This window comes from Thermothelomyces heterothallicus (assembly GCF_042370625.1).
Source record: "Thermothelomyces heterothallicus CBS 202.75 unplaced genomic scaffold P884_scaffold_6, whole genome shotgun sequence".
In the NCBI taxonomy this organism is placed as follows: domain Eukaryota; kingdom Fungi; phylum Ascomycota; class Sordariomycetes; order Sordariales; family Chaetomiaceae; genus Thermothelomyces; species Thermothelomyces heterothallicus.
In genome coordinates this window covers 454,018-480,458 of record NW_027192567.1, presented here as the reverse complement: position 1 = coordinate 480,458, position 26,441 = coordinate 454,018, and the positions used below count along the sequence as shown (strand labels likewise).

Genomic DNA, 26,441 nt, shown 5'->3' with positions numbered 1-26,441 from the left:
ACTTATCTACACTATTCTTAATTATGTATTCAGCTCCTTCAACCTCAACCGCATCAGATTGGTGATGCGCGCGTGCTCGCCCCGCAGCCACGCGTCGAGGCTGTGATGCAGGCTGCTCGTGTGCGCGCCCACGTACATGGCGGCGGCGGCGGCGGAACCGCCGGGATGCCGCGGGCCGCTGCCGCCGGCGGCCGTGTACTGGGCGGCCAGCTTGTCGATCAGCCGGCCCGCCCGCCGGAGCTCGCCCGACAGCAGCTGGATCTTGACCGCCTTCTGGATGCCCAGGTCGTCGACGTCGAACGTCCCGACTGCCACCTTGACCGGCGCCGCGACAACCGCCATCGGCCCGGGACGCAACGCGCCTCCGGCGGATGCGGAGCTCGAGACTTCAGCCGGGGAGGATAATACGGAGGAAGAGGAAGGGGTAGTAGTAGTAGGAGCGGCGTGATGGCCTCGCGGCAAGGCGGAGGAGGAGGCATCCCCTTCCTCTTTCACGGGGCTCCAGGAGGGCTGGGCGTCGCCGGCACCGCCGGCGGCTTGCTGGTACCAGCTGAGGATGCGCGAGATGACGGACACGTACAGCAGGGAGAGGTGGGGCGACCTCGCGCAGGGGCAGGCCAGCAGGCGCTCGAGCTGCTCGGTCGCCTTGCGGTTGAGGCGGAGCATGTGGTCGAGGCCGCACAACGGACTGGGCCCGCCGCCGCCGTCGCCGCCGTCGTTCTGGAGATGGCAGTCGAGAGAAGAGAGCATCTTGAGGATCTCGTACGCCTCGGGAGCACAGTCGTGCATCCCCCCGGAGGTATTGGTGGCGGCGGTGATGGTGGCGGTGCTGCTACTGCTACTGCTGCTACAGCTGCTGCTGCTGCTGCTGCTGCTGCTGGTGGCTGCGGTAGGCGGTGGTGGTGGCGGCTGCCAAGTGATCTCGGAGAGCTGATGAGGAGTCGCTGCCGGCTGCTGGGTCGGAGTGTTTGACAATGAGTGGCCCCTGACGCCCGGCGATTCGAGAATTTCTGGCGTTCCCGAGGCAGGTTCGTCAAAGAAGAGAGCGGAGGCCGGCAAGGGCACGTCTCCGTCAGCTCGGGCATGGTCTGCAATGCTCGCCCAGTTGATGAAGTCAAGGGCCGGGAAGGATGTCGGCAACTCCGACTGGGTTTGCTCATGCTGAGATTCGTGATGATGATCGATAAGGGGATCTTGCGGATGGTGGTTGCCGTCCCGACCATACAGGTCTGCCAACACGTCCAAGCTCATGTGGTCTACATCCATGTCCCAGGGAGCGGCGTCGGCAATGCTGGTGTTGTGGACGGTATCGGCCGTGGTACTGGCCGCGCCGGCAGTGCTGCCGCTGCCGCCGCTGCCGCTGCCGCCGCTGCCGCTGCTGCTGCTGCTGCGAGTCGAGGTGTCACTCGCAGCATCGGAGCCGGCACCGGCAGCCACCCCCGTGTTTAGGGTGCTACCAGCCGTGCGGGAATCCGTTGTTCTCCTGTCGGGGCCGTCCCTGGTCGTAGCGGCGCCCGGCTGAGCTTGTTGTCTGTATCGCCGTGGTTTCCCCATCTTCCGCGACACCCCGTAGACGCACGGGATGCCGTGGGAGATGCAACGCTCGCACTCGGGCTGGCCCCGGTCGCATTTCAGCTTGGACGCACCGCAGCGGTCACAGCTGGCACGCAGCTTCGGCTGCCGTGGCATCCGCGTTGTGCTAGTCCTCGCGTCCATACCTCTCTCTATTATTAGCCACGACGATGCGCCAGATCGAGCAACCCGATTCCGATATTGTTCAGAGAGGAGAGATTCCAAGTCGATGGCTATTACTGGTGGCCAGTCGTCGATCTGCGAGAGCGTACTAGGTATGTCTGTCCGATTTGGGTAGTTGGCTCCGTTCAGATTAACCGTTGGATGCATTCAGGGATGCAAGTGTTGCTGCGCGGCCGTCGAATCCCCGAATCAGCACGGGTCAAACTAGGTAGTCCCATCGGCCGGCCCCTCCCCAGGGGATTGCTACCTACTATTATGTATACTTGTACGCGAGAAATATGACAAGGACGCGTAACTACTTATGTACCCGAGGAGGATAGAAGGTCTACTTAGGTGCCTGCCTTGATTATTCATCAATTCAAGCCCAATGGCCAGTGTGCCTGTGCTGATGTGTTCAGGAGCGCCTCGTTTCTAGGACGAACGACTCGGTCCCGGCCGAGGTAACGAAAGGGGGCTCAGTTGAGACATGCATGACGCCTTTTGGGTAGCCGCTCCGTAATATTGACTGTGTGAACTAATTAACTACAAAATATCTATGTAGACCACATTGATTCGATTCGAACATGATTAGGTAGGTAGTCGTATTATTACATACAGATCACCCTACATTATTCCGTAGCTACTGCATTTATGTACAGGACATAATTACACCCCAGTAGTGCAGGCAACCGAATCAATCCGCTACCCAAACAGGAGGGGCGAGCAGTTCTACCAGCAGCCACGAGAGAAGGGGAGAAGGAGTGGGTTTGTTGCTACCAGTAGTGTACGGAGTAAGCTCGGGGAGCATTCCGTCCATTCGGTTCTGCTCAAGCTTCACACTATTATCTTGGCAGCAATAATAATCACGGTTGATCAGGTTAAGGGGGTTGCATTTCGCTTTTCGGTCCGGTTCCGCCGCGGGTGCGTTGGGCTACGCCGCAGACGTGTAACTACATACGGTACATATTATTACATACACTATTAACTGTCCGCGTGCCCGCTGTTTGTCCGCACGAGGCGCTTCTGCTGCGCCTGTCCAGTGCCGTCTCACCTCATCAGCATCAGCTCAGGGGACCGGGGACCAGCCAACGGAGAAGGCTTTGATTTTAGAGTTATCCTATTCGACGAATCCCCGGATGCACGGCCACGGCGTGACTCTTGACAACTTTGCACAAATCCTGGCCTCGTACACGCGTGCTTGTGGATGGTTCGCTTCAAACAACAACCTCGCATTGTCTCGCCACTCGGTACACCTCAGCCGCCACCCTCATCACGTCCTCCGTCTTGAGAGGTACACGATGCGGCCCAGCCCACTCGACCACGATTGTGCTCTCGTCATGGCAGTATTGTTGCGCCATCTTGCGGTGCCAGTCGAGACCTTCGTCCAGGAGCCCATGCACGTGAACCGTGGGCACCCGCAACAACAATCCCTCCTCCTCCTCCTCCTCCTCCTCCTCCTCAAGAGGTGGTGGCCGCGAGTCATGATCACGTTTATCATGACGACGATGATGGTCCTGGACATGGGACGGGCCATGCCGCGGTGACGGCGGTAGCCGCTCAAACCTCAGCAAGGCTGCCAGGTCGCTCGGCTTTGCCAGCGCCGGATGTCCCAGGGTGTGCTCGCTCAGCCCGACCAAGGGTCCGCGGCCGGCCAGCAAGATGCCGAAGCGGTAGCCGTCGTCGGCGTCGGCGTCGGCGTCGCCGCCCCCCTCGGCATCCGAGTGCTCGGCAGCCGCATCCCTGCCGTTGCGGTTCCCGGCGTCTCCGTCCCCCCTCTGGGCCGCCCTCAGATCGCGCCGGACCTGCTGGTCCAGCAGCGCGCTGGCCGCAATCTTGGCGCCCTGGCTGAATCCCAGCAGGCCGACCCAGGGCCCGGAACCGCCGCGGGCGTCGTCGAGGGCCTTGGCCTCGTCCAGCGACGACGTGATGGCGCGCGCCATGGCGGCGTCGTCGCCCGGCTCCTGCCCTTGGTGCAACGGCTTCCAGGGCAGCCAGCGCAGGAACGGAGGGCCCCAGGCCCCGTAGACGGGCAGCACGTCAGGCGCGGGCTCCGAGGGGAACGGGGCGTTGGCGAAGGCGAGGCGGAAGTCGGGCAGGGCCCCGATCAGGGCGCGGCACTGGGCCTGGAAGATGGCGCCCGTCGTGCCCCCGCCCTGCAGGCAGAGGATGCGCGGGCGGGGGTCGGGCACCGCCGGACAATGGTTGGCCGCCCCATGGGGATTTTGGGGGAGAGGGGCCATGGCGCTACTAACTAGTTAATTAGTTTGTGCGCGCTCGCGCGCCGGGTGTGGGAGGGTTCAAAATCGAGCGGAGTATGGTATGTGTACTAATTAATTGTAGAACCTAAAAATAAATCGAAAGAAAAGATGCGGAAGGAGAAAGGAGAACCGGAATGCCGAAGAAGAAGAAGAAGCTAGGAATTGACGGGAAGCGAGGAATCCGTGCAGATCCAAGAACAGAATGAGCGTCAGACGAGTCCACTAATTAATTAGCCAGTGGAGGAAGGTACAGCATGCTATCTATTATTGTCCGCACTGCCTACACTACACTACCGTATGTAGGTCATACATTACGCACCTTCCTTGCCCGAGGTGAGTTTGGGGGCCGTGGTGCCATCGTTAATTATCAGGCATCCCACGCGAGAAAGAGAACGCGGAAGTTCCTCGGGCACCCCCCGGCGTCTAGACAACCGATGCAGATACCTTGCGAGTGGTGTAGGTAGGCATGCTCCGCAGTCCTCGAATAACAAGATTGGCGCTCTTGACCGGAGTAATTCTGACATGGTGGGCGTCTCAACCACAGACGATCGCCGCAACCCTAAACGTATTGTACAGGACGTCCGTACATACAGCCATCCGTTCGCCTTGCCTCAACCTTGCGGCTCGCTTAACGTTGATCTGTTGTCAAGTTGTCAAGGGGGCCGCCGCGAACCCCACTCTGAACAGCATCCTGCCGCACCGCGAATGGCCACACCGGTCCACCCCACTTTGCTGCCGTACGGATGTATTCTACTACTAATCCGTACTTGGCAAAATACGACCTTGTGAATAACCTTAAACAGACTTCCTCTTGTATACGGATGATTGTACACATGCTCCTGAACATCGTTTAAAGTTACTCAATTCGGTGACACTGTGACACTACTGCAGGAAAAAGTGCCAAGTTCCGAGGGCGGAATACTGTCAGACCGCGATCCCTAGTTGCTACCTCCTCGTCTGGGAGCCCCTAGGGCGTGAAAAATTCCTACCGGTTGTGTATAATCTCTGTACGACGGATGCCCTACCTAGTCAGAGGCGTCAGGTGCTCGAAGTCTCGCATTCTGTCTTACTCCGTATTACTCGTTTGGTGGTGCGATAAATGCGCATGCCCAATCACTCTTTCCCAACGATAAGACTGCAGCCATTGTTTCAAACTGTCAGCTGACACTCGCACGCCGGTTGGTTGGCCCAACATCTCGTGTCTCGAACGCTACCGTGACAATCACCTGCCGCTCGTCCTGTGACAAAGAGTTGTTGGTCGGGAGTGGAATACTGCGGCCCTGCGGCAACAACACAGGAAAGCAACGAGTCCCAGATTCCCGAAATGCCCAGAGAAATTATACATGCACATGAATATTCCATCCATGCACTTGGCTACTGCCGATGGGACCGTAGTGTGCAAGGATTCATTAGGCACAACACGTACGGAGTATATACGGGATATTACAAGGGAATAGGCACCAGCACCCAAGATCTAGAGTGCACTACTACCTTTTACGGGGCATACGAATTCTCTGACAGGGGCAAGCGAGACGCAAAAAGACTGCCTAATCTGCACGGCGAGTTCTTTCCAGAAAAACGGAATAACCGAGTAAACTGCTAAGAGTCGAAACTACGGGCCGTGCCGGGAAATGATCGACAGCTAGTTTAGCGGGCGGGCTCGCGTTAGGCAGGCCAGTGAACATAGCGACTCACACAGTCCTTTTAACTAGTTAAACGCCGTCCCTCTCGGATGATGCGCGGAACACGCTCGGCTGCAGGGTGCCAAGGTCAATCAAGCTTGAGGGGCGACTTCAACCGGCGCTCGGGTAAAAGCTTGTTTGAACCGCTTTTTCTTACACAGTACCCCTATTGCTTACGCGCCAAATATGTGGACATACATTAAATCCAAGACTTCTACACAGTAGTACTGTAGTACTAGCAAAAACTTGAAGCTCTCGCAACCTGATTGGCCAACACATCGTAGCCTTACCGAGCACGGAGTATGGTTTATTGGAATGTTACTATGTAGACACACCACAAGCACAGACTATCGGCCTCCTCTCCTTCGCAGGGTATTAACGAAAGACAACCCGCGTATCGGTTATTCCTGACGGGGTCGCTGGCGAGTCGCAGGAAACGACATTGTTCATTATCTGCGCAATCAGCTGGCCTTACCCAAAGAGGGTACCCTTCTCCGGAGTAACGCAAAGGGATTGATTGCAGGTTGTATGTAGACAACATCGGGAACAAACGGTTAACTAATGACGGGTTTTACGAGTTTTGTGGGGCAACCGTTTCCGGGGGATGTCCCAGCTGCTTCCTTTGAAGGGCGCTGCACTCCGCTGGTAACTTAATTACCCTTGACGACCTTAGTAAGCAGGTAGGTACCTTGCACACTTTGTAGAGGGTCACCAAAAGGTTAGGTAGGCAGATCGGTAGGTGCCTTAGGTAAAGCAGGCAGAGGCCGTAGCCTGTACCCTCGGGATGTATATGCTTGTGCGTAGTAATTACAGATTATGCTGAACACTCCCGATCTTAGTCGCTTTTTACCGAGCACTACACCGCTAGCCCCGAACCACTTCCTTACATCGAACCTGACTCCGGGCAGCGGGCAGGCTCACACAAATGCCGAAAGCTTGGCTCGAAGCTAAACACACCAAAAAAGATCCTTACAGGGTCCCTCTCCAGGCTAACCATGCGCTCGACGACGACGATCATACCCGAGCATATGCATGCAGTAGCCGCGACTGCCCCGGTGCCTGTCCGAGGGAGTCATCATGCCGCGTAAGTGCTTAGGTGCATTAACCTGTAATTAGATCGGCGAGACGACTGCTAATTGTGCATACCGATGGTTTGGATGGAATCGCTCCTCCGGGGCGGCGAAACCCGATGGCTTGGAACCGGGCGGCCAATCGCAAAAACCCCGGATTACGAGTCGCCGCCACTGAGATGAGGCGCGGGAAATCGGAATGGAGCCTCAACTCCAAGGATGTTGGCGACCTACTGCGCCGCGCAACTCTGAAAGACGACCCCGAACGCGCCGGTTTTGCAAGCAAGCTGCTGAGGCGAATATCCGGCCACCAAAGGCATCGCACCGAGATGGGCGCTGAGGCTACGCGTCGTCGACGAGGAAGGATCATGCTTCTGGAGCGCATGTGAGGCCCGTAAGACGGACACAGCCATACATCCCGCCACGAGGCCCGGGGTGCGAAAACGCGGCCCTCGTCCCCCCTCCGCCCCTCTCCCGGGCCTCTTCTCAACACGAGTTTCCCCGAGGATGAACGGTCAATGAATCATCGAACGCCGCCTGAGATGGGGGGCCAGTGCTGGGAAACGGATTCGCGATTAGGTGTGCAATCCGGGGCTGGAAAGAGGTCACCCATTTTCTCGGCCCTGGGTTCGGTGATCCAATGGACATGGCCAGGATATGGAAGCCCATGATAATAAAGACTCTATCTCCAAAAGGAGTGCCCAATGCCCAAACGCATTTGAAAGCTCCACACACAAACCAGGAGTTTCCGGATTCCTGTTGTTCTTTTTTTTTTTTTTTTTGTCTCCTTCCAGCCTCAACTTGTCCCGTGCGGCTTGTCATTCAACACGGCACGATGGAAAACCAACTGAAGTTGTATCTCTTCGGAGATCAGACCTACGACACCCAGCCGCATCTGAGAGACCTCCTTGGAAAGAGACACAACCCCGTCGTCCAGGACTTTCTTGTCAAGGCCTACGATGCCGTGCGAGCCGAGATCTACCAACTGCCGCCGCCCTTGCGGGAGGACGTGCCGCGCTTCACCTGCCTTGATGACTTGATCCTGTGGGATCATAGCACCAAGCGGTGCATTCCCATCGACATGGCCGTGATCTGCATGTACCAGATTGGCATTTTCCTGAGGTAAGTCGTCGAACTCCGCGTTTCTCGCAGATAGCGCCCTTCTCCTTGGTTGCTTGACCAAGGCCTTCCATTCGAGTTTACCTTTTTTCCTTTCCTTGTTTCCGGTTCATTTCTTTCTTTCTTTCTTGCTTTCTTTCTTTCCTTCCTTCCTCCGTTACTTCTCCTCCTCATTCCTCTTTAGCAAGCACTACTCACCGATGGATGCTAATTCTCTGAAAACAGCCAGGAGGCAGACACATGGCACAGTTCAAGGGGCAAGGCTTGTGTTCTGGGCCTTTGCACCGGAGCGCTAGCCGCGGCTGCGGTCAGCTCCAGTCGAAACACCACTGATCTCGTCCATAAGGCGGTGGATGCGGTCACGGTGGCGTTCCGAATAGGAATGCGTGTAGCGGACGTGGCGAGAAGGGTCACTTCTTCGTCCGAGTCGAACCAGCATTGGTCGATCATCGTCCCGGGGGCCAAGGCCCACGAGACCGTTGAGAAGTTCAACGAGCAGACGGTGAGCAGATACATCTCTTTACCTACCTCCCTGCCATATTTGTGGGGGGCCCGCTGAGTGGCCGGGCCTCCCGTGTCGGTGAAGTTGCATCATAGCTGACCACCGCGTCTCCTTGCGTTGGTATTAGGCATTGCCCCTGACAAGCAGGCCGTACGTGAGCGCCTTTGCACCGAACGGCGTCACTGTCAGCGGTCCCCCGGCATCCCTTGTACGGTTCACCAAGAGCAAGTTCAGGGACCAATCTAAACCCATCACCATCTATGGCCCGTATCATGCGCCGCACCTTTACTCGGAGTTTGATGTCGACGAGGTTGTCAAGGACCTCCCCTCCTCGAACAGGGAGACTTCGGAGCCCGACCAAGCCAACTCGACGCTCACCTTTCTCTCGGGTGCGGGGGAGAGGGTGGACAACCAGGGCGATTTTACGGCCCTCCTGAAGGGTTCCGTGGGGCAGATCTTGCTCCAGCCGATTCGGTGGAGCGGCATCCTTGGAGAACTGCAAGCCTGGATCGAGAGCGTTGGCGGCTCAGCGGCGGAGGGGTTCTCCGTCACTCCTATCGCAACCGCGGCCGACCAGCTCATTTATACGGCGCTGAGACAGACGCCGCTGCGAAGCATGGTTCCTCCGCCCTCCACTGCGGCAGGGCGAAGCAAACGCGGCCCTTTGGAGGAGGATGCGTCCTTCCTTCCGAATCCCACGAAGCCCAAGCTGGCCATTATCGGCATGTCAGGGCGGTTCCCGGGCGCGAAGGATAACGAGGCGTTCTGGCGCGTCTTGGAGCAGGGCTTGGATGTCCACAAGCCTGTTCCCCCCCTCCACTGGGACGCGAGAACGCACGTGGATCCGACCGGGGCAGGGAAGAACACGAGCGCAACGGCGTACGGGTGCTGGCTGGATGACCCTGCCGTCTTCGATGCGCGCTTCTTCAACATCTCGCCTCGCGAGGCACCCCAGATCGACCCTGCGCAACGGCTGGCGCTGATGACGGCGTACGAAGCCATCGAACAGGCCGGCATCGTACCCGGCGCGACGCCCTCGACCCGGCACGACCGCGTAGGCGTCTTTTACGGCGTGACGAGCAACGACTGGATGGAGACGAACAGCGCCCAGAACATCGACACGTACTTCATCCCCGGCGGCAACCGTGCCTTCATCCCCGGGCGCATCAACTACTTCTTCAAGTTCAGCGGCCCGAGCTACGCGGTAGACACGGCCTGCTCGTCCAGCCTGGCCAGCATCCACCTGGCGTGTAACTCGCTGTGGCGAGGCGATGTCGACACGGCCATCGCCGGCGGCACCAACGTCTTGACCAACCCGGACTTCACGGCCGGGCTCGACCGCGGCCACTTCCTCTCGCGCACGGGGAACTGCAAGACGTTTGACGACGAGGCCGATGGGTACTGCCGCGGAGAAGGCATCGGCACCGTCATCCTCAAGCGCCTCGACGATGCCCTCGCCGACCGCGACCCGATCCTGGGCGTGATCCTGGGCGCCTACACCAACCACTCGGCCGAGTCCGAGTCCATAACACGGCCGCACGTCGGTGCCCAGAAGGCCATCTTTACCAAGATCCTGAACCAGGCCGCCGTGGACCCGTATACGGTCGGCTACGTCGAGATGCACGGGACGGGCACGCAGGCCGGCGACGCCGGCGAGATGTCCAGCGTGCTCGACGTGTTTGCGCCCCCGCCCTCGCAGGCCAAGCGACGGCGGACGGGCGACGAGGCGCTCTACCTCGGATCGGCCAAGGCCAACATCGGCCACGGCGAGGCCGCCTCGGGGGTGTCGAGCCTGATCAAGGTGCTGCTGATGATGCAGAAGAACACCATCGTGCCGCACTGCGGCATCAAGACGCGGATCAACCGCAAGTTCCCGACCGACCTGCATGAGCGCAACGTCAGGATCGCCCTGGAGCCGACACCGTGGAGGCGCAGCAGCTCCGACCCTTCCAAGCCGAGGCGCGTCATGGTGAACAACTTCAGCGCGGCCGGCGGTAACTCGGCCTTGTTGATTGAAGACGCCCCCCCTGAGCGGGAACCCGCAGTCGCGCAGGGGGTGGAAGGCGGCGGCGGCGACCCGCGCAGGCCCCATCTCGTGGCCCTGTCGGCCAAGAACGGGGTCTCGCTTCAGGGCAACCTCCGGTCCGTGTCGGACTTCCTCGGGGAGAACCCGCACGTCTCGTTGGGCCAGCTCTCGTATACGACGACGGCGCGGCGCATCCATCACCAGCACCGCGTCATGCTCGCCGGCTCGACCGTCGACGAGCTGCGCGCGCAGATCGAGTCGGCCCTGAGGGACTCGGCGGGCATGACCCGGCCAAAGAGCGCGCCCAAGGTGGTCTTCGCCTTCACCGGCCAGGGCGCCCAGTACCCGGGCATGGGCAAGGAGCTCTTCCGGACGCTGTCGCTGTTCCGCAGCGAGATGTGCCGGCTGGACCAGCTCGCGCAGCGGATGGGCTTCCCGTCCGTGCTCCCCTTCATCGAGTCCGATGACGAGCAGAGCACCGACGGGTTCGCCCCCGTCGTCGTGCAGACGGCCAACGTGTGCATGCAGATAGCCCTGAGCAAGCTGTGGCGGTCGTGGGGCATCTCGCCCGTCGCCGTCGTCGGCCACAGCCTGGGCGAGTACGCCGCCCTGAGCGCGGCCGGCGTGCTGTCCGAAGCCGACGCCATCTACCTCGTCGGCAAGAGGGCCCAGGTGCTCGTGGACAAGTGCGCCCCCGACACCCACGGCATGCTCGTCGTCCGGGGTTCGACCGACGAGATCGCCGCCGTCCTCGGGGATAAGGCCAGCTACGAGGTCTCGTGCATCAACTCGCCGGTCGAGACGGTCCTGGCGGGCTCAAACGACGAAATTGCCGTCGTCAGGGACCTCCTCGCGGCCGCGGGCATGAAGACGACACCGCTCAAGGTCCCGTTCGCGTTCCACTCGGCCCAGATGGACCCGATGCTGTCGGACCTGCGGCAGCTCGCCGGCAGCGTCACGTACCACGAGCCCAAGATCCCTGTCATCTGCCCGCTGGACGCCCGGGTCCGGGTTCGCTCATCAACCGGAAGCCATGACGGGTACGACGGCAAGGGCGGTGGTCTCACCTTTGGCGCGGACTATCTCGTCGGTCATACTCGCCAGCCGGTCAACATGCTCGGCGCGCTCGCGGAAGCGCGTGCCCGCCAGGTCATTGGCGACCAGTCAACGGTCCTCGAGATCGGCCCGCACCCGGCCGTATCGGGCATGGTCAAGGCCGTCCTGGGGTCTCGGGTTCCGTGCCTCGCCTCGGCGCAGCGCGGCAGGTCGGCCTGGCAAGTCCTGGCAGGGACCCTCCGGTCCCTCTACACGGCCGGAGCCAACATCGCGTGGGCCGAGTACCACCGCGACTTCAAGACATCCCACAAGGTCCTGCCGCTGCCGGCGTACAGCTGGGACCTGAAGGAGTACTGGATCCAATACGTCAACGACTGGTCCCTGCGGAAGGGAGACCCGCCCCTAATCATCAACAACGGCGGTGGCGGCCGCCCGAAGCTGGAGAGCACCACGATCCACAAGGTTGTCGAGGAGACGCACGAGTCTGCCGAAAAGACCCGCCTGGTCGTCGAGGCGAACATCGCACGCAACGACCTCAGCCCGCTCGTCCGGGGCCACGAGGTCGACGGGATCCCGCTCTGCACCCCGTCCGTGTACGCCGACATTGCTTTGAGCCTCGGCACGTATCTGCAGCAGCAACTGCAGCAGCACCGACGGCCACGAGCGAGCCGGGAGGTGGGAGATCTCGTCGACGTCGCCGACATGACCATCTCGAAGGCGCTGATCCTCCGGGCCGGCACCGACCAGCAGCCGCTGCAAGCGCACGCAGAGGTCGACTGGCCGTCCCGGTCGGCGGCCATCCGGTTCATGTCCTTCGACAGCAGGCAGAAGCTCCAAGAGCACGCGCGCTGCGTGGCCTTCTTCGGCAGGGACCGTAAAGCCCTCCAGCAGGCGGTCCGGGCGAGCCGGGCGGCCGACGCGAAGCGGAAGATGAAGGCGCTCCGGGACGGCATCGCGGCCGAGACGACGGCGCGCTTCAACCGGCCCATGGTGTACCGGGCCATCCGGCCGCTGGCCCGCTTCCACGACGACTACCGGGCCATCGACGAGGTCGTGCTCAACAGCAAGACGCTCGAGGCCTCGAGCCGTCTCAGCTTCGGCACCGTCAAGAGGGGCGGCAGCTTCCACACCCACCCGGCCATCATCGACGCCCTGACGCAGTCGTGCGGCTTCGCCATGAACTGCAACGACGATACCGATCTCGACAACGAGGTCTTTATGAACCACGGCTGGGGCTCGCTGCAGCTGTTCGAGGACTTTGACTTTGACAAGACGTACACGACCTACACGCGCATGGAGGAGGGCAAGGACAAGCTGTGGCACGGTGACGTGGTCATCTTTGACGGCGACAGGGTCGCGGCTTTCTTTGGGAAGATTGCGGTTCGTATTCCTCCCCCCCTCCCCTTCCGCCCCGCCCCCCCCCGCCTCACTCCCCCTCCCTGGTCTTTATCAAAGCGAAATGGGAAGAGCGAGAAAGGACAAACTCGAAAGAGGCTAACCTGACTCTATCTCAACTCTAGATCCAAGGCGTGCCACGTCGTGTTCTCAAGGTCATTCTCTCCATCGAGAGCGGCGCCAAGTCGTCCCAGAGGCAGCAGCCTCAGCAACAGCAGCAAGCGGCGCCGAGCAGAGCCAAGAAGCAGCAGCAACAACAAGCTCTGCCCTCGTCCACCCGCGCATTAGCTCCCCCTCCTGCCCCGGCTGCAAACAGCCAGTTTGCCAAGGCGCGTGCCATCATTGCCGAGGAGAGCGGGCTCGCGGTGGCGGACCTGGAATCCGACAGCACCAACTTCAGCGACGTCGGCATCGACTCGCTGCTGGGCCTGACCATCTCGGCCCGCTTCAAGGAGGAGCTCGACCTGGACCTCGACTTCAACGCGCTCTTCTACGAGTACCCGACCGTCGGCCACCTGAGGACCCTCCTCGGGGGGGGAGGAAGCGGAGCCAGTTCCGGCCACGACTCGCCCTCGACCAGCGGCGGCAGCAGCAGCAGCGACACTGAGTCGCAGTCCGGAGGGGCGCCGCCGCCGAGCGGGAGCGGAGACGCCAACAGCGACGCCGCGACGGGGGTCACGACGCCCGCCGGCAGCGTCGACCTCCACCGCGCGCTCCAGATCATCTCGGAGGAGAGCGGGGTCGACGTCAAGGACCTCACCGACGACACGAGCTTCGCCGACGCGGGCATCGACTCGCTGCTGTCGCTCGTCATCGCCAGCCGGTTCCGCGACGAGCTGGAGCTCGACATCTCGCACGAGTCCCTCTTCCTCGAGTGCCCCACCGTCGAGGACCTGAGGAAGATGTTGTCGGCGGGCGGCGTCGCGGTCGAGCAAGTGCCCGTGCCCGTCAGCAGCAGCAGCAGCAGCAGCAGCAGCAGCATCCCCGTTGCCGAGACAGCAGCCGTGGGCCCTGAGGAGAAGAAGAGCCAGGCTGAGGTTGCCGCCGCTCCTGCCGCCGCTTCTGGCGCCGCCGCCCAGGCGGCCCTGGACGCTCGCAGGGCGGCCGTGGATGCTTACGTCCGCAAGTACGTCGCCGGGTTCGCCGCTCCGGAACAGGCCTCGTCGCCTTCCGCGGCGGCGCCGAGCGTCGTCGACGGCAACGACGACGAAAAGGTGGTCCTGGTGACGGGCGCGTCCGGGAGCCTGGGGAGCAACCTGGTGTACCACCTGGCGCAGCTGCCCGACGTCAAGAGGGTCGTCTGCCTGAACCGCGAGAACCGGCTGGAGGCCGAGGCGCGGCAGATCAAGGCGATGCGCGAGAAGGGGATCCGGTTCCCCGACGCGCTCAGGCCCAAACTGCTGGTGCTGCAGACCGACAGCGCCAGGCCGCTGCTGGGCCTGCCCCGGGACCGGTACGACGAGCTCGCCCGGACGGTCACGCACCTGATCCACAGCGCGTGGCCCATGAGCGCCAAGCGGCCCCTGGCCGGCTTCGAGCCGCAGTTCCAGACCATGCGCAACCTGCTGGACCTCGCCCGCGACGCCGCCTCGCTGCGCCCGGAGCCCTTCCGCTTCAGCTTCCAGATGGTGTCGTCCATCGGCGTGGTCGGGCACTACGGCCTGGGCAGTAACGAGAACGGGGGCCGCCGGACCGTAGTGCCCGAGGACCGGGTCGACATCGGCTCGGTGCTGCCCAACGGGTACGGGGACGCCAAGTGGACGTGCGAGCGGATGCTGGACGAGACGCTGCACAAGTGCCCGAGCCGGTTCCGGGCCATGGCGGTGCGGCTGGGCCAGATCGCCGGGTCGAGCAGGAGCGGGTACTGGAACCCGATGGAGCACTTTGGCTTCCTCGTCAAGTCGTCCCAGACGCTCGGCGCCCTCCCGGACGTCGACGGGTCCGCCTACTGGACGCCCGTCGACCAGGTCGCCGCCACCCTGTCGGACCTGATCCTGGGCAACAACAACAACAACAACAACAACAACAACAACAACAACAACAACAACAACAACTCTCCGGGCGCGGACGGTGCCGCATACCCCATCTACCACGTCGACAACCCGGTCGGGCAGCCGTGGCGCGAGCTCAACGCGGTGCTGGCCGACGCGCTGGGCATCCGGGACCTGATCCCCTTCGGCGAGTGGGTCGAGCGGGTGCGGGCGGCGCCGGCCAAGGACAACCCGGCCGCGGCGCTGCTCGGGTTCCTGGAGGGCAACTACCTGCGCATGTCGTGCGGCGGCCTCGTCCTCAACGTCCGCCGCAGCCTGGAGCACTCGCGCTCGCTCAACGAGGTCGGCCCGGTCGGCGAGGAGGTGGTGCGCAAGTACGTCCACATCTGGAGGGAGATTGGCTTCTTGCAGTGATGATAATTAATTAGGAGGCAAAACGGAGACGCAGTTAATAATTATCAATTGTGAGCTCTGGTTGGAGAGAGGTATTATTATTAGAGGGTTGGTAGAGGTTAATTAGAGGTAATTAGACTGCTAAGTTTGCTAGAGAGTTGGGAGGATAGACGAACGAACTATGTCTTTTATTTCCTTTGTTTTGTTTTTGTTTTCTTGTTTTCTTGTTCTTGTTCTTGGTTTGTTTGTTTATTAATTATTTGGTTTGGTTGGGCTTTTTTTCCATTAGAGATTGTCAGATTTACTGTTTTCTTTTTGATGGATGTTTCTCGAGATAGGAAATTCCATTATTATTATACACATGAATCAGAATCACTCTCACCTAGTGCATACTCATACAAAATAAGCACTAATTAATTATCTCTGGTGTTCATATGTGATGAAGGGAAAACAAACGATTCTTTGGTTTCAGATGGTATAATTATCGCATGTTAATTATTACTCACAACTGATTGATTATTAATTAGAAGTACCCTATCCTGGAAGATTCTTGACTTGGGCTGTTAAGAACTGGGCTCTACTTCTGCTGTAATTAACTCGAACATCAAATAATGTTTTGACTAGGTGCAATGGCATGTTTTCTCCTTCTCCATGTGTCAGGTTTAAATTAATTAGTTAAGCCGATGTCATCCTCTACTTAGTGCAAGAGGTTAGGGAAGTGAGGAACGAGAATGTATATCGCATCGTACAAAGTATGATATTCTTCCAATTTGTTTCCCTTTCCGTGTCGCTACCTTGTGTTGTTAGCTCCGTGGAGAATAACGACCGTCCAGGGGTCCGGATCCGTGTGCCCCTTATTATCAGAAGAAGCAGGTAATTAGCATCTTACAAATGCTACTGCATTCGTGCATATAATTACATGTATATAAATTTGTCGGTGCATGTGAATGCGTCGTATATGTATATAATTACATGGGATTAATGAGAGCGGTATTCTCTACGAGGTCTAGATTGCTAATGGTACAGTCTATATTCCTATTGCCACCAAACTACGCGCCGGTTTCGACAAGCTGGCTCATGCAAACATGTCCTGCAGCAGGGAGTGGGTGTAGTGCCAGATGATGGAGGCGTCGTGGGAGATGAAGGCGGCTCCTGTGTACCACGTGTTACGGCGCCCCTGGACTGTTTAATTATTGTTGTATTAGTTTACACCCTTTGTTGATCTCAACTGATCTGACTCGCGAATCGAAGAGGACAGAAAAGGAAAAAAAAGAAAGAAGATGGAAAAGAAAATACTTACGTGCTGCTAACTTGTCGTAGAATCGATCCTTGATGGCCTGGGCAGAAACAACGAGCTTGAAAGGGGTGTGGCTGCGGAACTGGACAAAGTTGGGAGGGGTGGTAACGGTCGAGTTGAGGGTGGAGCGCAGCCGCTGGATGACGGCGGCGACGTCGGCCTTGACGCCGGCCTCGCCGAGGGCGCGGGGGCTGCCGTACCAGACGAAAAAGAGCCCCGGGACGCGGGTGGCGGTGATCTGGTAGGGGCCCGGGTGGTTGGGGATGCCAAAGGTGCCGGCCGAAGAGGGGACTGCGTTGGCGAACTGGAAGCCGTCCGGCAGGCCTGTGTTGTTGATGAGCATGATGAAGTAGTTGGTGTAGCTCCACTGGGAGAAGAGGTGCCGCTCGTTGCCGTCGAGGTCGAAGGGGCCCACTGCGGCGAGCACTTGTTAGCTTTTTTTCTTCTTCTTTGTTCTTATTCTTTTTCTACCTTCCCTATCATTCATGGGATGGGGCACAAAGGGGGTGGGAGGAGAAGGACAAAAATAAAACTCACAATTATCGAGCAGAGGCGGAATGGTGATGAGCAGCTTGGAGGCCTTGATGAGCTTCCGTCCGGAGGCGGTCTGGACGACGAGGCGGACGCCGGTGCCGTTGAAGGAACGCCGGGAGTCGACGACGGTGGTGGACAGGAGCACGTCGGAGCCGAGAATGTCGCGGGCCCTGTAGTAGGGCTCGGCGTTGTCGCCGCTGAGGGGCATCGTGGCGGAGCCCGAGTTGGAGTTGATGAAGGAGTCGTCAATCATCTTGAAGACGTGCGCCGTCGGCTGCCGCAGGACACCGGCGTATCCGGGGCCTGAGATGTAGATGGTGTAGGCAACATCCTCGAGCCCATACTTGGCCAGGAACTCGCCGAACGGCAGCAGCAGGTCCTCCGGCACGGGTTTGGGGAGGTTCCAACTGTCCTCGAGGTACGGGTACTTATGCAGCTGCTCCGCGTACCCGTCGAGGCCGGGGCTTGGAGGGGCCGACACGTTCCGGCCCGTCTGGAAGTCCGCGTATACTCGGGTCACCGGGGTAAACTGGAACGGGCCCATGGGCACCCCAAGGAGGTCAAAGTAGTCCGTGGCCACCGAGACTGGAAACCAACGAATCAAGGAAGGAAAAAAGGATAATATTGTCAGCAGCGTCTCAGCCAACCAGCCAACCAACCAACCAACCAACCAACCAAAGCAAGCCAACCAATGATGACATGCATCGACTGATGATACATACTGTTGTAGTAGGCCTGCACGCCGTAATTGACGTGCACTCCCGTCTCGGGATCGACGTAGGTGCTCGTGTGGCCGCCCATGCGCGGGGCCTTCTCGACGACGACGACGCTCTTGCCCATCGAGCGCAGGGTGATGGCGCTGTAGGTCCCGCTCGACCCGCCGCCAATTACTGCGACGTCGCGCGTGATGATGTCGCCGGCGGCGTAGGATTGGTCGTCGAACCGGTCTGCCCTTGGCAGCGATGGCGGTTTCACGGCGACCGCGTGCGACGACAGCGGCCCGCAAGAGAGCGCGGCCAGCATGCATGTCTTGATGGCAGATCGGCAATGCATGGTGATGATGATGATGATGATGATGATGATGGGCGGGAACGAGGAACGAACGGCAGTGTAATTAATCAGAGACAACGGGAAAAAAATACGAATCATGCAGGAACCAATGGGTCTCGAAATCGAATGCGCCCTCGAAGTGTTTTTTTTTTTTCGCGATCTTGATACGCATACGCTGTGCTCTCTATGAATGCCTCCTACAAAACTAAAGAATTTACCTAGGTTATAATTATATGGACATGTATTATTGCAAAGAGATTTTTCCGGTGAAATGCACCATTGTGGCGCTTTCTTCTCATTCTGCTTAACTCGCTTCGCTCAGCTATGCCTTGCGAGACTGCCTGCTGCGCTTGCCGTTAGGGTCGGGAAGCGATGCCTGTAGTCTTGCGGCTGAGCAAAATCTTCGAAGCGTGTTTAGCGTGCCCGGGCCTGGAGGGGAGAGGCGCAGTTGAGTCGATATTCCGGGGTGGCGCCCCGTACGCGACACCGGGCTTCCTAACGATCGTTGCCTGTTTTGCTCCTAGGGAATCCGCAGTGACAGATAGAAGCGGCTCGGGGTTGCCCCAGGGGGGGAAGGGGGGATGGCGACAAGCGTGTGTAATTACACTACAAAGTATGCAGGAATCAACAATCCGTTGTGGCCAGCGCCTCAACTCGCGCTACAAACTTTTACCACCTGAGGTGCAAGACACCTATGAGCCCAGCATGACATAACTAAGGTACCTATCTAAACGGGACGAGATACTCTGTACGGTTCCCGAGTAAGTGAGGGAACGAGACGGTGATAGTGATTGGCCCGGGCTTTCTAATGATGTCTGATGTTTGGCAGTCGCTCGCCGTATATTATAGAAGTCCGGAGTTAATTCGTCACTAACCCCGGCGTTCATATCGAGGAACGAGGTATTCGTTGGTTACAAGGCAGGTATTACTGAGACTGCTTCGGGTTTCTTAACGGGATACAAGAAATGCTGTCGGGTTTCAAAGGCAGGCGCGTGACGCTAAGGCAGAAACCGAAGGGAGGAACCCGGATGAGAGGCAGTCTCGAACGGAGTGGATTTGTGCCGATCTACCTGCTTCCGTGCGCAGAAGGTCGATTGCGTACACCCCAGCCGAAAGGTCAACCAACAAAGCAGCAAACCTGGCTATGTCACGGTATCCGTACTTCATCGCCGGCATACACGCAATATGCACACAATGTCTCATATTGCATGGAGTTAAGCCCCGGTGTTAAGGCTCGGTTTGCCCCCCCAAACGCCAACCGCGCGATGCTACAAACGACTGATTAGAATACTACTACACTTGGAGAGCTCGCAGTTGCCCGTTCACCCTACTGCTCTGAAGATGCAGATGCCGTTGCTTTCCTCAATAGCCATCGCTCACCATGTCCAGCGACGCAGTAAAAGATGAAGTCAAGCGGGAGTCGCCGGGCTCTCCCCCCGCAAGCGACCACGCCGGCTCCGGCTCCGGCTCCGGCTCCCTGGAGGAATTGGCGATCCAAGCACCCGCCGTTCGAACCAAGAGATCTAGGCTGCAGGCTGCCCTGCTCATGACTTCGCTATGCGTGAGTTATTAATATACCCTTCCGTGTTATTGTCTCTGTCTTTAATTTTTTCTTCATCTTTTTTTACTTTATTCTTTTCCTTTCTTTTTTTCCTTCATTCGTTTTCTCTTACGTTTTTCCTTCTTTTGGTTTTCGCAGTGTTATATCTCTTTTCGTCTCCGGGTACTAATAACCCTAAGCTCAGACGGCCGTCTTCCTCGCTGCTCTCGACATCACCATTGTAACGACAGCGTTGCCGACCATCTCAGACCATTTCCACTCCACCTCTGGGTACACATGGGTCGGCTCCGCTTTCCTCCTCGCCGCTGCGGTCGTGGCGCCGAGCTGGGGCAAGTTTAGCGACATCTGGGGCCGAAAGACCATTCTCTTGATCGTCACGGGCATCTTCTTCCTCGGAAGCGCCCTCTGCGGTGCTGCCGTCAGCCTTTCCATGCTGCTGGTGGGCAGAGTCATCCAAGGCATTGGCGGAGGTGGCTTGCTCTCCCTGGTCAGCATCGTCGTTGGTGACCTCTATTCACCAAGGTGAGAACTCTCCCCTCCCATTATATAATTCAATCTCCAATGTTTCTGCCCAAACAGTGTTATGGCGCTTGGAACGGGTTAATTGCTGACAGGCGTTTCTGGCAGAGAACGCGGCAAGTATTACGGAATCGTGGGGTTGGTATGGGCCGTGGCTTTTACCCTTGGCCCCCTCGTGGGCGGCGCCTTCACGAGAGGCGTATCCTGGAGGTGGTGCTTCTACATCAACTGTGAGTTTTGTTTTCGTTCTGCTCGCTTGGCCAGACCCGATAATACGCGCGCGCTTCGCAGGGAGAGACTGACTAACAATTGTGGCGCCGCAGTGCCCATCTCGGGTGTCGCGTTCATCCTGATCGTCGTCCTGCTCAAGCTGCAGACGCCAAAGACCCCGTTCGTGGCCGGAATCAAGGCGGTCGACTGGGTCGGCACCGTGACGCTCGTGGGAGGCACCCTGATGTTCCTCCTCGGGCTCGAGCTCGGGGGTACCACGTACCCGTGGAACTCGGTGACCGTCATCTGCCTGATCGTGTTCGGGATCGTCACCGTCGCCCTTTTTGTCGTGGTGGAGCGGTATCTCGCGCGATATCCCATCGTGCCCGTCCATCTGTACTCGAGCGTGTCCAACTTCTCCATCTTTGCCGTCAACCTCCTCCACGGCATCGTCCTGACCGAGAACACATACTTCCTGCCCCTCTACTGCCAGGCGGTCCTCGGGGCCGAACCGTTCCTCTCGGGCGTGCTGCTGCTCCCCTTCGCCGTGTCCATGTCAGTGGCCACGGTGGGGACGGGCGCGTACCTCAAGAAGACGGGCCGCTATCTCGACTGCATCTACCTCGGCTTCGCCCTGATGGCCCTGGGCGTCGGGCTCTTCCACGACCTGCCCAGCTCGACGAGCTGGCCGAGGGTCATCCTCTACCAGATCATCTCGGGCTTCGGGATCGGACTCAACTTCCAGCCGCCGCTCATCGCGCTGCAGAACAGCGTCCCGCCGGCCGACAACGCCTCGGCCACGGCCTCGTTCGGCCTCGTCCGCAACGTCGCCAGCGCCATCGGCGTCGTCATCGGGTCGGTCGCGTTCGCGAACACGATGAACGACCAGCAGGACGAGCTCCGCGCCGCGCTCGGCCCCTCGACCGCCGAGCTCTTCACCGGCAGCAACGCGCAGGCCAACGTGCTGCTCGTTAAGACACTGCCCGAGGGCGCGCAGCAGCGGGACCTCGTCCGCCGCGCCTTCCGCGACGCCCTGCGCAACATCTGGACCATCGGCGCCACGTTTGCCGGCGCCGCCCTGCTCGTCAGCTTCCTCATCAAGCACAAGAGCCTGCAGGTCCAGCACGTCGAGGTCAAGACGGGCCTCGAAGGGGAGGAGGAGCGCCGGAGGGCGGCGCTGGAGCAGAGAGCGGCCAAAAAGGCGGCCAAGGCCGAGTCGTCGGAGTAGGTGTGAGGAGACAACAAGAGTAACCCCCCGAGTATCTATCTATCTATAAATCAGGTCTGGAAGCCCATCATCACATAGACTGTTACTTTTAGAAGGCTGCATGTATATGTCTCTAGGGTGGCTAGAGGCTGTTTGATCAAAGCTGGCGCAAGGGTTTATAAGACTGGGACATGATTAATAAATGGGTTATTGGACGAGTTTTTTCTTTTCTTTTTGGATTATTTTTATTGAGTATTTCAAGAGGTGCCCTACGGAGTGCTCGTCAAGGGTCAGGTTGTTTGTTATCATGACGCCTTTAAACAAGGTGACTTTTTTGGATGATAATAATTCAGAAGCTCCGTGTTTCGTCGTTTCTTTTCTTTTCTTTTCTTTTCCCCCTGTCATTTACTTTTGGACGAGCTTTACCAGCAATGAGAGAAACGAAACTTAATTAACAGCATCAGTCAGGTTCGAAGAGGTACACATGCTTTCACTATTAATTACCCATGACAAAAATCCTATGACTTGTTCACGCCTTCACGTCGGGAACCCAGTCCCAGGCCTTTTCGAGCCCGCCGTAAAAGACCCATCTCATCTGGTTCTGGGCCACCATCTCACCGCCCTGGCCGACCTGGTCGGTCATGGCCGTGGCGACGGCGTCGGGCATGGTGTGGCGGCCGTCGGCGGGCTCGAAGGCGCGCTCGGCCGAGTCGACCGTCATGTGGGCGATCTTGAGGAAGTCGGCCCGGCCGGAGAGGGGGATGCCCGGGAGGGGATCGTCGCCGAGCTGGTCGAGGGCGAAGAGGGCGCGGACCGCCTTGGCGACGTGGCCCTCGTCGCGGTAGACGGCGGCGCGGCGGAACAGGCCCGCCCAGCCGTCAGCAGGCCGCCGGGGCGCGTAGTCGACCACCCTGCGCGGGTACAGCGGCGGACAGGCGCACCCGGCGTACATGACGGCGCCCACGCGCGCCGCCGCCTCGACCAGCCGCGCCTTGTCGGCGTCGGCGATCCAGTCGACGGCCAGGAAGGCCGGGTAGAAGACGGACAGGGTGACGCTATGCAGCAGCACAAAGTCCATCGCCTCGCGCTTGCCGGGACGCTGCGCCGCCCCCGTCACGTACGCGACCGTCTGCATCATGTCGACCATGGCCCGCCGCAGCGCCTCGGGCGAAGGGGGCTGCTGCGCCGACCCGTCGTCGTCGTCGTCGTTGCCGTCGCCCGCCGCCGCCACGCGGAACCGCGCCAGGTACGGCGCCAGCTGCGCTCCGGACACGCGCTTGAGCAGGCCGTCGGGGATCTTGTTGAAGGGGTCCGAGGGCCGGACGCCCTCGGCGATGGCCGGGTCGGCGGCCAGGGCGGCGAACACGTCGAGCAGGGGCGCGGCCGGCGGCAGCGCCTCGCCCGACGACCTCGTCGTCGTCCGGATGTACGCCTCGGTCGGGAGGAGGACGTGCTTGGGCCAGTCGCCGTGCACGCACGCCGCCGCGAGCGCCTCGGCCACCAGGCTCGGCTGGTGGAACTCGAGGGCGCAGCCGAGGTGGATGATGGGGTGGACCAGATCTGGGCGAGAGATTGTTGTTATTGTTGTTAGTCTTGACTAACTGGTTCTTTGGGAATAATATCTGGAAAGATAGAGAGAGGACAGTAAGTTCTCAAAAACGAAAAAAAAGAAAGAAAGAAAGAAAGAAAGAAAAACGTTACCCGTAAACATGCGGCAAAAGATCTCGTCGGCCAGCTCGTCCCGCTTGAAGACGTACTCGTTCACCACAGCCGGGACGCCCTTGGCAGCGATCTCATCCTCGAAGAAGCGGAGGTACTCGTAGTAGCACTCGTTCTTGCCCAGGCATTCCCGGAACCGCACGGGATCTCGGAGGTCGATGAGATCGGCCATCACGGGCTCCAAGGGCGCCTGGTACGAGGTATTGTAGTCCCACATGTCTTGGACCTCCTGGGGCGACGCGCCCAGAGCCCAGAGGGTTAGGAGATGGTGGACGATGTGGTCTGCGATGGCACGCCCGAGTCAGTTGTATAACTTTACGCAAATCTGGTGTAAAACAGTTTCATGTATCTTTTCAACGTCGTGTTCTTTCTCTTCCATCGTTGTTGTACTCGAGATGATGTCCCTTTTTTTGTTCTCTCTTGATTGAACACCAAGACGGGGAAATGACCCCGGAAATGCTTCCGGCATTCAACGCTGGAGGAATGGTAATTAATTAAGAGGAAGGGACGCGCTTACTATGTAGACCACCATTGAACCTGGTGTGGTACAGGTCGTGGTTCTTGGTGAGCAGCTCCGATGTCTTCTTGGCACTCTCCTCGGTCAGGGCCGGGGCGTGCGTGAAGCCCGGAGTCGAGGTTGGGGAGAGCCGGATCGTCTTCACATCCGGACCCGGTTGCGCCTCGCCGTTCCCTCCGTTCTCATTGGCAACCGGATACACCACGGGCCCAATTAGGATGGACATGGTGGCATAAATACCCAGTATATTGATTCCGTCTCCGAGTAATGTGTCACACGGGAGTGTGCAAAGAACGGAGCGAGGCCAGATAGGAGATAATTAATTAGCTAATTATGGTAATTATGCTGTATTGAAAGCACCGGCTTTCGCGCTTGTTGGGGCCATCTTGGTCCTGGGAAAGGCGAACTTGACTTATCAATCAAACTGCTGACGGGGGCTGCCTGAGCGCACCCTTCCAATGCACGATTGAATGATTGGTCGATGAGCATATCCCGAACGGATGCGGCGTTCGATCTTCCTCGGGTGCCGATCGTTCCCCCGATCTTGCTGATGTCAGCACCCCCGAATAATAACTAATTACGATACAAAACCACTTTTAAAGTTATTCCGTAATACGCCCCCTTCATGCCACGGAGATTGTAGTCCAAGTCTCTTAAATCCAGTGAATTCCGGAAATAGCATACATGGGAATCGCAGGATGTCTCAAAACGATGTAGGCTTTTAGCACTCAACAGGAGCCCTCGGGCGGGTCAGTTCCAATCAAAGAGTTCGCGGCGTTTTCGGCTGTACGTTGGCTCCGGAATTTGTCCCCGGAGTTAGGCACTAACAACGGCATTGAGCCTGGGAAGATATGCTCTTTGATATCTGACACTTTTGCCATATTATTCCGAAGGGACGCGGAAGTAGACAAGAGGAGAAGAGGGGCTAAAAGAAGAAAGAACGAAAGAAAGAAAGAAAGAGATGAGGAGCAAAGAAGTGATTTGAATCTGTAATTAATTAAGTAGTTAATATTAAGTTAGAGTGGCAAAAATAGAAAACTGCACTTTTCCCTCGCTAGGTCATCACGGGTCTCCAGGTATCATGAATCTCCATATAATTAATGTGCTTTGGATTGATGTGATGCCTCTTTTCACATAATTCTGAGTTTCACTACTTAACTATCAGGCGCATGGAGAATCATCACTCTTTTCAAATATATCCCGTCCTAGACCAACGCAGGAACTCAAACGGCCGTGGAATCGTTGCCCGCTGCCTGCCTAGGTACCCCTAGGGGTCCAGAGCCACCTCCAAGACAGACATGGCACTCCCAAGCGGCTGGACGACTCCCGCCAGCCTCGCTCTCGGGTCGGCCAGTTCGAGCACGTGCTCGAATTCGGCCAGGCTCCTCTCCTTGCTGTTGAAGGCCTGCATCATGGTCAGGTCCCGGGCGCGGACGATGCGCTCGACCGAGACGGGCACGGAGCCCGGCTCCGGGAGCACCGTCTCCATGATGAGCAGGCGCGACCGCTGTGGGTCCATGGCGGCGAGCAGGTTCTTCACCACCCCGGCGGCCCGGTCGTCGGACCAGTCGTGCAGGATCATGCGCAGCAGGTAGACGTCGGCGCCCCGGACCGGCTGCGGCTGGGTGAAGTCGTGGCCCTGGAACGAGAGGCGCGCCGCCGCGCTCTCGGGCAGCGTCTCGGCCGCCGCCTTCCGCCCGCTCTCGGCGTTCGCCGGCAGGTCCTGCACCACGAACCGCAGGTTGGGGAAGGCCTCAGCGAGGGCTATCGCCGAGGTGCCCGTCGAGCCTCCGACCTTGATTCATGTGGGCGGTGACAGATCAACACGTGTCAGCGGTGCGAACAATTATCATTTCCGAATCAGTCACATTTTTTTGGCATCTATTAATTATATTTTCTTCCACCGATCAATGGGAACAGAAGGAGCAGTTGACTTACATCTACCACGGTCCCTCCCTCGGGGATATCTCGCCACCGGAAGCCGGCGACGAGGTGCTTGAGGTGCATGGCGTCGCTACTGCGCACGTTCTTCATGTAGGCGGCGAACTCGCACGTCTTGGTCTCATCGCGCGAGAGGTGGTCGAAGAAGGGGAGGTCGGTGTCGAAGGCGACGTTGTAGGCCGTCTCGTAGGGCCGCACGGTGTCGGCGCCCCAGCGCTCGTGGGCAGCCGCCATGGCCAGGGCCATCGGGGCGGAGCGGCGGCATGCGTAGGCAGCGTACGCGTGGGCGTCGGCACTGCGGCCCAGCAGCGCCGAGGCGGCCGAGTGTGCGACGTGCGTGCCGCCGTTCCGTTCGCGGAACAGAGCGTTGGTCATGGCCATGCGTACGATGCTCTTGAGGCGCTGCGGCGGCACGCCGGCGGCGGCGGCCAGGTCCACATAGCTGATCGGGTCGCCGTTCGCGGGGACGAGGTGGAAGATTCCGAACCTGCAAAGCCAGTCGAGGCAGGAGATGTATTGGAACTATTAAACTCGCATCATCATCGCCACCATCATTGGGTCAATATTAGCACTGGTACGGTTTCGAAGAAGAGAGAAACAAAAAGAAGAAGAAGAAAAAGAAAAGAACGAAAAAAGAAAACAAAACACTTGGGCCATCCA

The 26,441-nt window shown here is 58.9% G+C and overlaps 7 protein-coding genes across 7 annotated transcripts; 2 read left to right on the top strand and 5 right to left on the bottom strand.

Annotated features, from left to right (window-relative positions):
• Positions 1 to 21: 21 nt before the first annotated feature.
• On the bottom strand, positions 22 to 1,866 carry P884DRAFT_321611 (uncharacterized protein; the record flags this gene model as incomplete). The annotated part of the gene is made up of 1 exon (XM_069445406.1): positions 22 to 1,866. A coding segment is annotated over one exon (1,845 nt), but the record flags the coding sequence as incomplete, so codon positions are not given.
• Positions 1,867 to 2,948: 1,082 nt separating this feature from the next.
• P884DRAFT_195583 (serine hydrolase FSH) lies at positions 2,949 to 3,974 on the bottom strand (the record flags this gene model as incomplete). The annotated part of the gene is made up of 3 exons (XM_069437918.1): positions 2,949 to 3,167; positions 3,255 to 3,458; positions 3,537 to 3,974. 3 exons carry the CDS (start codon positions 3,972 to 3,974, stop codon positions 2,949 to 2,951), a joined length of 861 nt encoding a protein of 286 aa, XP_069299214.1.
• Positions 3,975 to 7,579: 3,605 nt separating this feature from the next.
• On the top strand, positions 7,580 to 15,247 carry P884DRAFT_195985 (beta-ketoacyl synthase; the record flags this gene model as incomplete). The annotated part of the gene is made up of 6 exons (XM_069437948.1): positions 7,580 to 7,866; positions 8,113 to 8,365; positions 8,493 to 11,402; positions 11,445 to 12,827; positions 12,968 to 13,846; positions 13,922 to 15,247. 6 exons carry the CDS (start codon positions 7,580 to 7,582, stop codon positions 15,245 to 15,247), a joined length of 7,038 nt encoding a protein of 2,345 aa, XP_069299213.1.
• A 985-nt stretch (positions 15,248 to 16,232) lies between these two features.
• Positions 16,233 to 18,080, bottom strand: P884DRAFT_239536 (FAD dependent oxidoreductase family protein; the record flags this gene model as incomplete). Its single annotated transcript, XM_069440142.1, has 4 exons — positions 16,233 to 16,408; positions 16,527 to 16,937; positions 17,061 to 17,642; positions 17,780 to 18,080. The coding sequence occupies 4 exons, from the start codon at positions 18,078 to 18,080 to the stop codon at positions 16,302 to 16,304; spliced, it is 1,401 nt and encodes a 466-aa protein (XP_069299212.1). The 3' UTR covers positions 16,233 to 16,301.
• A 1,221-nt stretch (positions 18,081 to 19,301) lies between these two features.
• Positions 19,302 to 21,625, top strand: P884DRAFT_239532 (major facilitator superfamily-domain-containing protein; the record flags this gene model as incomplete). Its single annotated transcript, XM_069440141.1, has 4 exons — positions 19,302 to 19,668; positions 19,853 to 20,190; positions 20,296 to 20,417; positions 20,511 to 21,625. The coding sequence occupies exons 1-4, from the start codon at positions 19,489 to 19,491 to the stop codon at positions 21,623 to 21,625; spliced, it is 1,755 nt and encodes a 584-aa protein (XP_069299211.1). The 5' UTR covers positions 19,302 to 19,488.
• Positions 21,626 to 22,090: 465 nt separating this feature from the next.
• On the bottom strand, positions 22,091 to 24,066 carry P884DRAFT_239530 (uncharacterized protein; the record flags this gene model as incomplete). Its single annotated transcript, XM_069440140.1, has 4 exons — positions 22,091 to 22,784; positions 22,836 to 23,164; positions 23,306 to 23,605; positions 23,841 to 24,066. The coding sequence occupies 4 exons, from the start codon at positions 24,064 to 24,066 to the stop codon at positions 22,134 to 22,136; spliced, it is 1,506 nt and encodes a 501-aa protein (XP_069299210.1). The 3' UTR covers positions 22,091 to 22,133.
• A 1,041-nt stretch (positions 24,067 to 25,107) lies between these two features.
• P884DRAFT_195974 (O-methyltransferase-domain-containing protein) lies at positions 25,108 to 26,303 on the bottom strand (the record flags this gene model as incomplete). The annotated part of the gene is made up of 2 exons (XM_069437947.1): positions 25,108 to 25,635; positions 25,779 to 26,303. Coding segments are annotated over 2 exons (1,053 nt in total), but the record flags the coding sequence as incomplete, so codon positions are not given.
• Positions 26,304 to 26,441: the final 138 nt, after the last annotated feature.